The sequence below is a fragment of the Anoplolepis gracilipes genome, chromosome 7, assembly GCF_047496725.1.
Source record: "Anoplolepis gracilipes chromosome 7, ASM4749672v1, whole genome shotgun sequence".
NCBI classification, from domain to species: domain Eukaryota; kingdom Metazoa; phylum Arthropoda; class Insecta; order Hymenoptera; family Formicidae; genus Anoplolepis; species Anoplolepis gracilipes.
The window spans coordinates 1,291,578-1,307,753 of record NC_132976.1 but is presented as its reverse complement, the minus strand read 5'-3'; the positions used below and the strand labels follow the sequence as shown (position 1 = coordinate 1,307,753).

Below are 16,176 nucleotides of genomic sequence, written 5' to 3'. Positions count from 1 at the left end.
TTCTTACCTAATAAACGGCCCCATTTTCCCGGCCGCGTTTTCGCGACGGTTGCACTTCCTTCCTCGGCGACGGATGGCTTCTTAGCGTGCGACGTTTCGCCATCCTTGGCGTCCTTACCGTCGCCCTTTTCCACATCAGTGGCAGTGTGTTGTCTCTCTCGGCGAAATCTACACGGAGTAATCGACAGAGAAACGATTTGCCTTTACTTTCCAGTATAATAAATTTGCAGAATGTATTTACAAATACAAAGGAATAGATATACGATAAAAAAAAGGCTTGTCATCATTATTCCTTAGATATTTGGAACCAGGGCAGCAAGAATACAAATGCATATAGAGGGTCGAGAGTGTGGCAAAGGGGTGCATTGGACCATTCTCACGTGAAAAAACCTCTATTATTTTCTCTTTTCTTTTTTCTCCTTCTATCAATCATTATTCGTCACGTTTCATTTTTCCCTTTGGTCCGCGATTAAATCTACGGTGCATCCCCGAACTAGATCGGTGGATTATCAAACTAATCGGGGTTATTGCCGTAACGCAGATGCGGCCGTCTACTACCGACCATTATTAGAAAAAGGAAGGCGGCTCCGGTTACTGGTTGACGACCCTATTGGAACGACATATGTTGGTGCGACGTATCTACGGGATCCACGGTGGTGATAAACGTTTGACAAGATTATAAGGAAAACGGAGAACGTTGGTAAACGCCGACGGTGTAATAATTTCGTTCAATTTAACGTGCACAATTTTTGACAGAGACATATAAATATATAATTGTTGAATACTACACTTCTCGACAAAATTAAAGGATCACTTAAAATAAATTAGCGTGGAAAAGGCTCATGATTCCAATACTGGCGGCAGAATACAGATTTTTGCAGGAAAAAAAGCACTATTCGCTTCAAATCATCGTAACTCAGCGAAGAAAAGTCGTAGCGCTATGATTAAAAGCGCATTTTAAAGAGGAAATGTTAAATTTTAAGACACAGTTGATAAAGTTGGTGGAAAAAATTTTATTCCGCCCGTAGACCTCGTCAAAGTTGAAGTTTATATTTGCAATTTCGCAAGGGTCGCTTTAAAGTAGCGGCATCTGTAGAAAAATCTTTATGGCAAACTCTTCCTCGAAGCGTTGGAAAGTTGAGGTTTCAAGGTTTAAAATGCTTTTTTAAACATCACTCTACGATCATTATTCGCAAAGACACGCGAAGTTGAATTTGACCCACGCCTAATTTTAAGTGATCCTTTAATTTTGTCAAAGTGAAATTCATCAAGTAATAATTTTTCCTAAGGAAACAGATATCGAGTAGTACATTCTCAGAAAAATAACCAAATAGTCGTAACTGCTCTCTCGAACAATCAGAGCACGTTCTTGCATTGCCATAACGTTTTGAGTTACCGAAGCTTAGGCGAGTTGCGTCGAAATTATGCAAGCCCCTCACGTACCGAAACTTTTAATTCGCCTGAAATCACCGGGATTACGATCCCGTAATACAAAATCTCAGGAAAACTTTCGGTAATTCTACTGTCGGTCTTTTTGTGAATTTATCATTGATCTGTATTAATAGCGATTACCGAATGCTTCACCTTTTCATCAGATCTTACAAAACGATATTACACAACGGCAATTGAAAATATTGTAAAGAACATGAATTGAAAATTACATATATCACGTTTGATTCGTAAGAAGTTTTTAACAAAGTTTTTTAACGTAATTATATATAAATGTACAACGTTTTTAAATAAATAAATCGTGCATTTGCTATATATTGAAAAAAATTGTAGACTATTTCACGACATAATAAATCTTTTGATGCTTGATTTAGAGTTATATTAATAATTTTCAACAGTTACATATTCATTATCTGCATAAAAAGGACGAGTTGTATCAAATCAATTAATGCAGATGAAATGAATCAATAAAAAGTTATTACATTCAATAATGTAATATAAATTATTGATAAATAATAAACAGTTATATAGTGATAAATAATATATAATTAATATTTAACTCTCCTTTTGAAAAGGGTATTGCAAAGCGGCACCGATCAGCGTCGACCAACGTTTCGATATACTTTTTAGTGATAACGACAGAGTCGGGAGATGATAAATTGCCCGACAAACTTTAGGAATGCCACACTATCGAACATATATTAAACGTGACGAATAGTTGCGTTATTATAGCCTTGTCTTTGTCAGGCGTGACTCGCGTAGGTAGTGGAAAATGTTATTAAAATCACATTATTATGTGCGTCAAAGCAAACTCGAGAAACCTATCGAGAAATTAATCGAGGATCGATTTAATTAGAACTCTCTCTCTCTCTCTCTCTCTCTCTCTCTCTCTCTTTCTTTCATTATCCTGACTTTAAAGTTCTATTAAAATTCATTATACGAATTAAGCTTTCGATGATACAAATAATAATTTGAAAACGCTAAAGATTTGTGTGCGCGCAAAAATTCTCCTCCAAGTTTTATAAAAAGTTCTACAAAAACTAAGATATTAAAGCGCGTCATCATGACGCTAAAACTCGATTTTTCCATGCATGTAACTCAATAAGTATCTATCATTAAACGATAAAAATGCTTTCCGACTGGTTGCGATAATAATTATTACAAAAAAATAAAAATTATTATAAGTTAGCAAATATAATGGAATTAATTATGCTACAGAGAAAAGTAACATAAGACTGTCAAGACTCGAGAGACAATTATTAGCGGTGAAAACACGTTGTGTGCGTGCGAAAGTCAGGCAGTTAAGAATGCAAAAGTCATAGATGTATAAAATTTTTGATGATAAACATATCAAGAGAATAATATAAAAAAAGGCAAAAGACTGTAAAATCGCAAACGTAGCGTGATGTTCGTTCTTAGTTTCTTCTCTGGCATTCCGGTAGTTTCTCGGGCACAGCTGCATGACAGTAATTTATATATATTCGTATACATACTTGTAAGAATACTCAAATATAACATTTTATATAAAAAAAAAAAAAAAAAAAAAAAAAACCAAGAGGAAATCTGAATCCTAGAGTGTGTGCGTTCATCGCATGCACTTTGCTTTGTATAAGAATCGAAGAAGAGCGGATGCTCGTTTAAACACGTCAGGATTTCGGCAACTTCTCACCCCGGTGTCAGGATCGCGAATATTTATTAATTTCTTAATTTTTGTATGAGCGTTCGTCTTATCTTTTTATTAATTTAATTAATAATTAATATAATTACACACGCTCGTACGTTTCGATCATTTCGATGAGATATCGACTCTCAATGGGCAGAATTCTCATTAGGCACTAATTTTATCGAATATTGCGCTGCATACTTAAGGCTTACTTGTTAAGGCCATTCCACCTTAACAGATCTTGTAAGAATTATGACTATTGTTATATATACCAGAGTACGACTATGATATCTCGTTCTAGCATTAAACTATGAAAGCTGGCAAATAAAATTGCAAAGCTGTATATTCGGGAAAGGTGAAAACTATACGAAATCCTGCAGTTTGCTCTATATATGTAACTTTCGACTTTTAATTGTAAGAAAATATGATGTGAAAAAAAAAGAGAGATGCGCATAGCCTTGTGAAGCCGTATATCTTACAGCACTCTAGCATTCGTTAGAAACTGCAATGTGATTGTTAAAATAATGATAATGATACGAGACCGCAAATAAATTGTATGTACGTCTCGCTTGAAAATGCTGCTGGAAGGACGAACAAATCTTAAGGATCTTAATCACGTATAATTTCAGTAATATATATAATTTTCATACGTCTCGACGAGAAAAGCTTGAGTTACTTGAGCAAGAATCTAATATCCAATAAACTCTAATTACTAGTAATTAAGTCTACTTTTCTCCAGCTTTCGTCCTTTATAGCTCAATAAATATTTATTATTAGATATTGTCAAAAAAAAAAAAAAAAAAAAAAAAAAAAAAAAAGAAACATGAATAACATTTTAATATTATTGTAAAGTAAGAAATAGATTAGTATTTTAAATTTTGTTAGTTCCAAATAAATGCATTCTCGATGATGAGATGAACCTGGGCATCCTCGATGCTGGAGGAATTTGTGGCAGTCAATCGACCGCTAATTTCGATTTGCTCGTGTCTCGACGTGCGATGAAAATTTATCGTCGTTCACATTCAAGCGTGTATACAGAAAATGCACGTACGTGATACCTTCCGGCTGGCACATTACGGAACGCACATTACGGTATTTGCTATGGCGAATTAAGGCGGGGAAAGCGCCCGAGCGTGTATACAGAATTCTCGAATGACAATGACAAATTTCAGCTCGAGAAATCTCCGACTAATCTGGAAAAGGTCGATTTTTTTTCTTTCTCTCTTTCTCATAAAAGTTTATCAAGATCTAGATTTTCACGCTTCCTTGAATTTCACCGTTGAAAGTAGCTCGTTTAAAATCATTCATGAACTAAATATTTGATTTGTTCGAGAAAAAAATCGACTCTTAAGATCGAAGATTCGAGTGAAATTTGTCATTATTATATATACATAAAAGGCCATCCTGCCATGTAAATGTCATCTCTTTTTAAGAGGTCAAAGATGCAATTTAATCCATCGTTTGCTCGATCATATTATTGAAATTAAAAGTTTCAACTAAATTCTTAAATGAATGTATCTCATTGGATATTTTAATAATAATTAAGTTATTTCTTAGATTAAAGTTCTCTTCAAACACACGTTCGCCTCAATTTTTATTAAATATAATTATTTTATCTTTTATCTTTCTCTTTCTCTCTCACGCGTATATTATACTGTGTCTTTTAAAGTTGATAAATAAATATCAACTTTGCGATAAAAATTAAAAGTATTCAACATGACTTTCAATTATCAAAGCTCGATTATCAATATCGAATTATCAAAATGCAAATGTGGATTAAATCGTGACGACACATGCGCGCGCTGCCCGTGATATACAGTATACATCCGTGAATATTACATATATACACATGTACGAATATTGAAACAGGTATTATATGTATAATGTAATACACAATACAATATTCATCGTATACATATACGCAGTGGGTATTAATAAAACTGCCACGGTCATAATAATACGGCAATTATAATAGTAATAAATATAAATTCAACGACAGACAAAGAATAATAATAATAATAATAATAATAATAATAATAATAACAACAATAATAATAATAATAATAATGATATAATAGTAATTATAATATGAACGAGATAATAATAAGAAGAAATTGTGTAGGCAGCGAGGAAAAAGGCAAAAAAGAGAATTGAAGAAGAAATAAATATGAATAAGAAAAATGAAATTGCCTAAAACTCGGCCAGGGCGGCAGGACGTTGACGGTGAGCTCCTCGTCGGAATCCTGCTGTGACCGTCCGCTCACGGTCCTGGTCACGCCGATCTGACCATCCCCTTCGCTCTTGAACCTTCGCGGAAACAACAGGCCAGCCAAGCAACACGATCACATTCAGCAACAGCCACGGAAAATATAAAGAATGCCCGCGATAAATTTCTTTGCACACATCTTGCTTCTATCTCTCTTATTCTTTTCTTTCTTGCTTGTTTTTCTTCTTCTCTCTTTCTTTCTTTTTCTCTTTCTTCTACATTGTCACACAGGATGTTACGCGTACAAAGATACGGAAGGAAGCTAAAATAATCCATCAGCAGCGCTATTATGTATACTTCCGGTTTATTTCAAGCTTGCTTAGACAAAATTTCACAATCGTTGTCAATAAATACTTTAATTGTTATCGAATTTATTTTTGCTGACTGATGTTTTCGTTTCTATTAATTAATAATTTTTTGGAATGCACTTTATATCCAGCATAAATGCTCTGTAATTATTATTATTATTATATATATATATATATATATATATATATAGAGTTATTTCAATCGTATATATAAATTATTTGATCTTTCGTGGCGTGAAAAATTTTAAGAACCAAAATAAAAGATTGCGCTATAAATATGGAAAATTATATATCATCGTTTGTACGCGTGAAAAGTATCATAAATTATTATGCAGAATCTTATAATATCGCAAAGTCACTTATATCTAGACATTGTTGTGTAGAAGAAATTTTGAATGCAAAAATAAATGAGTTTTCTCGCATGCTTCGATATTTGTTAAAACAAATCGAAGCATGTACTTTGGAACAGTGTTATCATTAGTGGCAACCGGAAGTAGTCAACTACTAGGCTAAAAATGCTTGCAACAACAACCGTAATTTTTGCACCAGAAATCCATTCTATAAAGTACAAAAATATTTGTAATTCGACTCGAAATCAAAGAAGATTGCATCTTCGTTAAATTATCCAACTTGTTTTTATTCCGCGTAGCTTCTAGCTCTCCGAGATTTCCCGAACATCGAACATACAATTTCTCAGAATGGATTCCTTTTATTTCGTCCAAAGGATTTGTAACTGGCACCGAGCCCGATTGCATTCGATTGTATTCGGTAACTAATAGCTGCTGGCAAATGTTTTCTTACCTCGAAAAGATCTTGCGAACCAGATGATCCTGTGCCTGATCCAACTGCGGCTCGTTTTTCCTCCTCTCGGCCAATTCCTTTTCTCGACGTACATCGGCAACCTTTCGAAAGATGAGCTGCACACAAGATTTAACATTCGTCAATATAAATAAAAAAGTTTAATTGTAATTTGGATTTTGATTTTAACTTAAAATTCGGGATAAAAATACATTGACAGGTTTTGTTTCAAAGAATTATAGATTATATAGTTTATGTATTGTATGTATATGTTTGTCAATATATATTGATATTGATATTTAATATTTATATATATATATATATTATATTTATTATATTTTCTATATTTTTATAGAGTTTATTTCTTAGTTCATTTCAGTTTATTTTATTTCATTTTATTTGATTTTATGGGATATATTTTTGGATTATATTTGGTAGAATTAATAAGCGTACTCATATGGTTTATAGAATTCAAGATATGAAATGGCTATACGTAAATACGTAAAACATGTAAGCTGGAAGCCATCCTAAGCCGAAAGGCAAGGATTAAGAATAAATAATAAAAAAATATATGCATATAAAAATAAATATTAAAAAATCATTAGTTAAATAAAAATGGTACAAATTTAAGGAATTAAAGGGATCCAAAATATTATCGACAGAACATGAATTACAGATTTTGAAAATCTCTTTTTTAGGCTACAAGGATTGATAAATTCTTCTCCACGATTAAAGTAAAGTTATAAAAACAACACGCGGAGACTAATAATTTCATATAAAAATGATAAAAAATTAAAAGATGACAGTTACGTCGTAACAATATATTTATTTAACATAAAAAGTTCTATGGTATGTTTGTGGAAGAGATATAGCGTCCGCGTTTGGAATAACATAGCAGAATATTAGTAAACTTTTGGAAATAACTTTAGAAGCCTAGTAAAAAAGATTTTCGAAATCTGTAAAAAATTATATTCTCGTGCATCTGTAAGTGTGCGAAATTCAAACATAAACTCACGTCAGACGTCATTTCTAAAAGTTCACAAATATTCCTTTATGCAATTCCTAGCAGAAACCTATCTTATTTTGTGTGTATATAAATTGAAAAACTTTTATATTAAGCAAATATATTATCATGTTACGTTAAATTTTGATCGATAATATAGAACTTTTTCTTCGATAATTATTTTAATCATTGCAATTATGAACACATGTCACACACACACACACATGTCAAAAAATTATAACTATACATAATAAATATAATTAGATTATATTCGTCATACATATATCTATATTTTTTACTTTAGTTATCATTTTCTTACGACAAATATAAAAAGTTGCCCCTGATATATATGAATATATGATATACATATAATATATACTTTATATAATTTAATAATTATTTAATACTCTGCGTAATTTTAGAAACTCGTTGTGAAAAAGGAAAAGAATGTTTCATTTAAACGATACTTAACAGTTAAGCGTTTTCGAGCTGACGCGAAAATTGCGTGGAAACAGCCGGAGCTGCGTTTCGGCTTTGTCGCATTATGCACGTGCGTCATCTTGAATGCGCTCTGTGCGCTCAGGGTCATCTCGCTTGATCACACTCCTTTGAAAATTGCACAACTTGCGCAATTGCCATCTATTCCCTTTGAGCAAACCCGCGCAATTTTACGCCCTTTACGACCCTTTCGTCCCATTATCCGACCCAAATGTTACTTCGACAAGTCTCGAACGTTGCGGTAATCTTAAATCTCGTGCCGTCGATAGAAACGAGAAAAATGCATATAAACGTGACGTAGCCAATGACATAATGCGGGACGAATAAAAAAAGCTTCCGGTTCTCTCATTTTGCGCTCTTTTCGTTTACTCTAGAAATATTTCATCTATAAATATTATCGTCGAATTTAAATTTATATTCAAACGCGATCGCAAGCTCGCTTTACCGCCTCCGGTTATTATCGTGAAAATTTAAACTATTTTCTCTCTCCGGTGTTTGTCTTTTCCTTCTATTTCCGTCTACTTCCTCCCTTCCATCCTCTCTTTCCGGTATTTCCTGTTACGTTATCTCGCCCCCGATCCCCTTCGATTCGCCACTGCTTCACAACCCTTACTCCGCGTTTTTCGTACAAGAAAAAAAAAAAAAAAAAAAAAAACCGAGACGATCGTTCCGATAAGCGCCTCGGAGCTTCACCGTCGATTTTCTCGTGCGCGCGCGACGAACGAGAAAAATGCACAAACGTCGCGCATAGACGATGCACGGTGCATAAGGCATAAGGCGCGTGCGAAGGTCAGTCGCGCGCAGGCGCGATGACGCAAGTGGTCGATAGGTGTCGACGCTGTGGCGGGCTGCGCATAACCTCTAAAATCCGCTCCGCTGGTGAAGCCGAGGGCCGAGGCTGCTGAGCGCGTCCGAGTCGTTCGTCGTTCGCGCGACGACGACGTGCGACGACGTGACGTGACGTGACGTGACGTTACGTAACGTGACGTCGCGGCGTTACGCGAGCCGCTGCCACGTGAGGAGAGAACCGTGAAATATCGAGGCTGTTGATCTCCCCGTCCGCGGGTCGGAGTTGACAAACGAGAAGGTATATGGACTGTCAGGAAAGGAGGCTGCTCGTCCGTACGAAAGGTGCGTACATGAATTTTATGTCGCGTTATCGACGATACGTAACGCGGAATGCGATACCACACCTTGGAACTTAATCGTGGAGTTTAAGAAATATGTCGCGGAAATATTTGCATGCAAGCTTTTTTGCGATTCTAAAGCCAATAGCGAGAATATGATCTCTATGGAAGGATCCTAAAAAAGTGTGTGTGTGTGTGTGTGTGTGTGTGTGTGTGTGTGTGTAAGAGAGTCAGAGAAATTGGAGATTTTATCGCTCTTTTTCTGCATAGTACGACTTCAATAATTTACTATTGCGTTCTGCGATTAATGCAAATTAATGTGACTAGATATCAGAGTTGGGCACAATTAAATCATACTGACAATTAACAATTGATAATTAATTAATAAATAATATTTAATAAAAATAAATTTTATCTGTTAATTGTAATTAACAATTAAACTATAGTTAGTTATGAACATGTATTTGTTTTGCACAATTACAATTAATTAATTGTTAATTTAATGTGTTACTTATTTTAAAGACTAGATATTCTTATTGGTTGTTTATATATCCTTGCGAGAGTTTTTTTTATAGAATAAGATGGCAAAGGAGGAAATATTACAGTAATTTAAACAAAGTTTAATTCCAACTAAAACAATTAGTTGCAATTAAATTTAATCACAACTGAAATGTCACAATTATTCAATTAATTGATTAATTGATTAAAAATTTAGTTGATTGATGCTCAACACTGCTAGATATAGTACACAATAATTTGAAATAATTATTGTGCATTGTAAAAAAAAAAAAAAAAAAAAAAAAAAAAAAAAAAAAACAGTGTACCCTGCTGATATAGTTTTGTGATACAAGTTTTTATAAAAATTAATTTGCATGCTTAGGAAGACTTACAGTTTATGATTAGAAAAATGAAATTAATACTTTTGAAATGAGCAAAATGATTAATGTCATGCTATGTGATTCTTTCAGATGGGTCATGGGTCGAGCCGTTCTGGTTCATCGGTGAATATTCTTTCTTCGGAGGAATTGACACTAGTGGAGAACCTCTTTAAATCCATGTCCCGCAGCTCGGGTTCCATTAAACGCGAAGATATATTCAAACACTGGTCGACCCACTTGGACGATGTGTTGCTACAGTTTGTGGTACGGTTCCTTTGTCACGAACCTGGCAAAAAGGTCTCGGCCATCAACGGCGAAAACTTTGGTAGACTCTATGTTTTCGCCGTACGTGGTAGTCCGGAGGAACGCACCAATCTGATCTTTGACGGTTTCTCAGAGGAAGAGCAAAAATATGAAATACCCACCGCTACGTTCCTTCAATACCTTCAAGCAACGATCAATTCTTACTTGCGACTACAAAAGAACTCTGGTAATACGCATCACCTCAGCTGGAGCAGCATCGGCTGCACCATCAACACCAGACGTATAGGGATGCGTTCGCGCTGTCTTTGCGAGGATCTAGTGAAATACGGGGACGTGCTGACTGTGGATCAAGTGGAGATTTGGTTCGTGACGGCAGCTACGTTCAAGAGCATTCAGTCACATGTTTTCCAATACCTCTATCTAATCTCTCAGAAGAAATGTAGCGATAAGAATACAGCTGCGCGGATAAATGATCTGAATCTTCTGCCGTTGTGCAAGGGTTTGGAAAATATACCGCACTTTCCGAGTATCCTAGGCTTAGGAGACGTTCTGTTCCTGAATTTGAGTCTGCCACATGAGTTACGTGACGAATGGCGATTTCTGTTCTCGAGTCAGGTGCACGGCGAGTCGTTTTCCACTATGCTGGGAAGGATCGTCATGCAAGGTGCAACGATAATTATACTGCAAGACATGGACGACCACGTGTTCGGCGGTTTTGCCTCCGACAGCTGGAGGCTAGGACCGAGCTTCATAGGGACTCAAACTTCGTTCCTATTCAAACTCGAACCGGAAATACTGACGTTCTCGTCAACGAATTACAACAATCATTATCAATATCTTAATCTCCATCAGCAAACGATGCCTAACGGCCTGCTCATGGGGGGGCAGCTTAATTATCCCGGCCTCTGGTTGGATTGCGAATACGGCACCGGCAAATCGAGCTTGTCGTGCACCACCTTCCAGAATTATGTACAACTTAGCGGTAAGGAAGACTTTAAAATCAAACACTGCGAGGTGTGGGGAGTTGGCCCGCTACCGGATATTGAAGAAGACGTGCGCGAGGTGAAATCGGTATTAGATCAAGATCCGACGTCGAAAATGATGTTGGAACTGTCCGGTCGTAAGTTACACAGCGAAGGGCTTCGCGAAAACCACGACGAGTAATTGTGATACAAAATTTAGAGGTCTTTATGGAAGCTTGTAGAGAGTAGAGAGAAGAGAGAGAATGCTAATGTTGTAAAGATATTTGCAGATATTTAAGATTGTTCAACTTGATTTAATTCGAATAAAATGTATGTAAAATTTGTTATCGATTCTGATAATTGTAAACGGGATATATACGGGTATGAGAGAAATATATATATATATATATATATATATATATATATATAAAATATGTATAAATATGTATAAAATCTTAATAGTTTGCAAAAATAACTGGTTATAGTTATAGACGAAAGAAAGAGACAAAAATCTTCCCATTTTACACAGTCTTTAAAGTTGAATTCGCGTGATAACGTTGCGAAAGGCAATTAGAGCACATTAATGGAAACGAATTACATTACGAAAATCACCACGAGAAGTATGAATGAAAGTTGTCTGTTTGTGTATACGTATGAATGCAATCTTTATGTACATTTTTGTTACAAACTTATATGTGTATGAGGCTATTTATTTGTATAATTATTTATATCTAACAATAAGTATATTATATTATATATTATATATTAGGACTTTTGTCCCTTTGTATAACGGCCTGATGTCTCTCGATTATCTCTTTTTGATCATTCGATTATTACTTATCGTACAATCTTATCATATCGTCTATACGTGTATACCTTTTTTATTAAATTTAACGTTATGATATTAAAGAATATCATATCATGCCAATCGTTGCGTGGCCTGAATGCCTATTGTATAGTGCCTGACGTTGTTATGATTGTTAATTTATCGTTCTCTGCGTATGTTAATTATTCGTAAACGAATAACCGTGTGCCATACAAACATTGCTCTTGTTAACTAAGACTGTATAATTGTGTCATCATGTAAAGAATAAACAAATACACATACACACACATATAATGCAAACACACCGATTGTTTACCAGCTATAAGATCGAAGGAAATCATTACTGCATTACTGTAAGATCTATTAAAAAACTTCAATAAACAATCAAAATCTACATCTTTTTTCGATAGACTTATGATCCGATCACATTCTTTCCGTCAACTTATAACAGGTACACTCGCATTTTTTTTTTTTTTTTTTTTGTTTTTTTCAAAAAGACTTACCCGGTGACTCAAGTTGTAAGTCAGGATCAGATTCCTGGCGAAGGAATTGGCGAAAGCCTGGTAAAAGTCCAACACCTCCAACAGACGATCCCGCTTGATCGTATGCAGATCACAGTAAGTTAAGGCTCGAACATTCGCCGCGCTCTGGCCGATCGACGGATTCGTCCAGAAACTGTCGCCGAAAACGTCACCTTTCCCCAGAATCGCCACCACTTCGTCGTCCTGTATGACCTCGAGGCTGCCGGTCACGATGAAGCAGAGGGAGTCGATGGACTCCCCCGTGTGATACAGCAGATCCCCGGGCGCGCTGTGCGACATGGTAAAGTGCATCGCCAAAGCGCGCAGACACCCGTCAGACGCTAATCTAGATATTAAGAAGAAAAAAAAGAAGATGAAATAAAATGAATTAGTATAATTAAGACTATTTAAAATATGTTCTTTTTTTAAAATCTTTAAAATCGGGAAATGTGCGATTGAATTTACCTGAAGGCAGGATGTTCGTTGAAGACCTTCCGATTGAGATGTACGCAGATGTCGGCCTTCATGTCTTTGGGACAGTAGTTGAGAACCTTGTCCGTGTCTAGACCCTTTGTCATCGCCCACGTGCTGACGACGTAATCCATGACGCGCTCGCTGAGAGCTTTCGGCACCTCGTGTAACTTCATGAATTCCCTTACGTTGTTCAACATGTCGTGATACTTGGCGGTGGCGGATGTCATTTGCTGGATGATGGTGGTGACGTGACCGAAGATCGTGGCGTACAATAAGGCTGATCGAGGAAGAGAAAGAGAGAGAGAAAGAGAGAAAAAGAAAAAAAAACGATAGTTTCAAACACTTATTTAATAAATTTTTCTCATCTCCAGCAATTATTAATCAAACCCGCATAGAATCGAGAGACTTTATGTTCTTTATTATTTACATATATATCGCGCGAAAAAAAAGATTAGATTATTGGATTAATGGTAATATTGTTCATACCAGCAATGATCATCATGCAGATGGTAAAAATCTTCTCGTTGTCCGTCTCGGCCGCGACATTTCCAAAACCCACGGAGGTCATGCAAGTCATCGTGAAGTAAAGAGCAGTGACATACATGGTGCGACGTGACGGGCCGGCTACTAGTTCGGGTGCGGTGCTAGCATTGGTCCACAAGTAACTGTACGGTGACTGGGTAACATTGGCCAACTTCCACAACCATGAATACTGTACCCCGTTGTCGGCGTCCGATCTCCCTATCGAATACCTTTAACGCAACGAGATCTCTTACCGTGGACGGGATTAGGTGGACGGGAGATTGATATGAGATGGCGAGATAATGTGACAACATTTCGATGCACTCGACGCATGCTATTTTCTTTCAAGTTTAAGATCACGTCGATCGTGATCTTAAACTTGATCGATATTTTATGTTTCCATCAAATACTTTCAAGATTCTCAATCAACCTTAACTGTTGAACTTTATTAGTTAATTAGTTAATTTTTAATATCATTACAATTCTCCGTATTTCTGTCTCTTCCCTTCTCTCGCGTATATATATATAAGTACATAAATAAGTATATAAATAATCTCCAACACATATATATGTACTTATATAAATGTAATATACAGAGTAATATTTACATGCTGCTTTATATGGGATTAAAGTTTCCTTGGCAATAATATTTAGTAAATTCAGAAACGTTACAAAAGTCAACGCTTATTTTTGATGACAATATAAAATGGAAGTGGCAGACGTGGAGAATCAGAAAAGAATCGTTAAAGAATCTGCAGGAAAAATATAGATATGATGGAAAACAAGAAATATATGAGTTGCATGCAGTAACCTAAAGTTTATCACACGTGGCATAGCAAGAGTCATGACGATATGTTTGAACGTGTAATGTTGTAATGGTGAATGATCGTTGTTACGCGGCGTACTCGTGTTCCGGGGAGACGTGTGTGTTACCTTGAATACGTGTACGCAGGGTAAAATCACCTTAATGTGACGTACCAGATACAGGCCAGCCAGTGAGCAACCAACATGTAGAAACAGAGCAGAAGAATGAGCATCGCGGCACCGTACTCCAGATAACGATCTAGCTTGCGTACGACTCTGCCGAGTCGCAGCAATCGTACCACCTTCAGGGCCGAGAACAGGCTACCTATCCCGTCCTCGTCGTGGTCGAAAGCGTTAAACACATCGTACGGTAGACAGCTTAGCAGATCTATGATGAACCAAGATTTCAGATAGTTCATTCTGATTACCTGAAAGTATCAAAGTTGCCTTATGAGAACAACGTGTGAACCGAGCAGGCCGATTATCCCGAATGTAAGTTATTCGCAACAATTTTTACCGCACAATCGTGCAATATATAATAATAAACTTACAGCTTACTTCATTACAAAATACTTCATTTTTATTTTTCTAAAGAATTCTTTGTAAAGAGAATCCGAGAAATTAAAAAAGGTCTCAAGTTCACCTTCGGATCAGACACCACTTCGCCACCAGCACCTACGAACGTTGTGTGAAAATTTAGCACTATGTCGATGAAGAATATCACGTCGACGATACTGTCGACCACCAACAGAGAGACGTCCTCGCTGGTCTTGTTTTTAAACGCGACGTTATACGGCACCATGATGGCTGTGTAAAAGGTCAAACACAAAATGATCCAGTCCCAGATCGCTTTAAACGCACAGTAATGCAGTAGGATGTGTGGTGGTGTTTTCGGCGCTTCTTGTCTGTATTGCGGCATAACATCGCCGCTTAAAGACATCATCTGAAAGAAGAAACGTCATATTTTAAAATATATATATATATTTTAAGCACGGTTGGGAAGTACTTGCTAACGCCGTTACCGTTACAGTTACTTTTTTTTGCCAACAAAACGGTAACGTAGTTACATTTTTCTAGTAACGGTAACGAATTTAACAGTTACTTTTATCGTTATTTTTTATATGTATGGAATCTATTTATGACATATAAGATTTTCTATTTTCCTATATTTAATCTTCAATTATCAACAGATATTCATATAGATCCGTGCTAATATCTTTTTGTAAGCGCGTTCTGAATACGGACCGTAATTATAAGAGTACAAGAAATATATCGTGTATTTGACTACAGTTATAAATTTCATGCAAAGTAACATTTTTTTATTTATACTTGGAGTGTTTTAACAATTTTTTTTCTTATTATTTAGAACAACCAACTTTTATGGCGGGCTAAATATGAAATTGCAAAATTTGAAATTATTCCGCGGGCCATAGCAGCTGAATGTAAAAGTTTTTTTTTTTTGCTCTTTCACCTCTGCATCTATGCACTAAAAATTCAGTTATTTTCCATTTTTTGGATCCAACTGGAACGTCGCGGACCGAATTGGAAAGCCTCGCGGGCCGAATCTGACCCGCGAGCCACCAATTACGCATCCTCTGATTTATGATATTAGAAATTTTAAATAAAAAATTTAAAAAAATTTATTGATATTTTATTATTTTTTTGAGAAAATATATTTTAAAAGTATAATTTTTATTTATTTTTTGATTTTGCTTTAACATTAAAAAAGTAACGAAAAATATTTATTAAAAGTAACTTTCCCATCCCTGAAATTAAGAACAAATCCTTTCTTTACAAAGGATAATTATTAGCA

The 16,176-nt window shown here is 35.8% G+C and overlaps 2 protein-coding genes across 5 annotated transcripts in view; one reads left to right on the top strand and one right to left on the bottom strand.

The window, feature by feature from the left end:
* Window positions 1-16,176, bottom strand: part of Eag (potassium voltage-gated channel protein ether a go-go) — a 105,798-nt gene that overhangs the window by 8,156 nt on the left and 81,466 nt on the right. Inside the window, exons 6-13 of one of the 4 annotated variants that reach the window (XM_072896645.1) lie at window positions 15,007-15,306; window positions 14,523-14,791; window positions 13,524-13,789; window positions 13,029-13,314; window positions 12,546-12,909; window positions 6,488-6,603; window positions 5,303-5,419; window positions 8-168 (exon numbers count right to left, since the gene is read on the bottom strand). In XM_072896645.1, the coding sequence (XP_072752746.1) occupies window positions 8-168; window positions 5,303-5,419; window positions 6,488-6,603; window positions 12,546-12,909; window positions 13,029-13,314; window positions 13,524-13,789; window positions 14,523-14,791; window positions 15,007-15,306 (1,879 nt within the window). The remainder of the gene's footprint in view (window positions 1-7; window positions 169-5,302; window positions 5,420-6,487; window positions 6,604-12,545; window positions 12,910-13,028; window positions 13,315-13,523; window positions 13,790-14,522; window positions 14,792-15,006; window positions 15,307-16,176) is intronic. The other 3 variants (XM_072896646.1, XM_072896647.1, XM_072896648.1) reach the window with 3 other exon arrangements.
* LOC140668077 (MTOR-associated protein MEAK7) lies at window positions 8,851-12,436 on the top strand. The gene is made up of 2 exons (XM_072896653.1): window positions 8,851-9,116; window positions 10,081-12,436. Exon 2 carries the CDS (start codon window positions 10,081-10,083, stop codon window positions 11,416-11,418), a length of 1,338 nt encoding a protein of 445 aa, XP_072752754.1. The 5' UTR covers window positions 8,851-9,116; the 3' UTR covers window positions 11,419-12,436.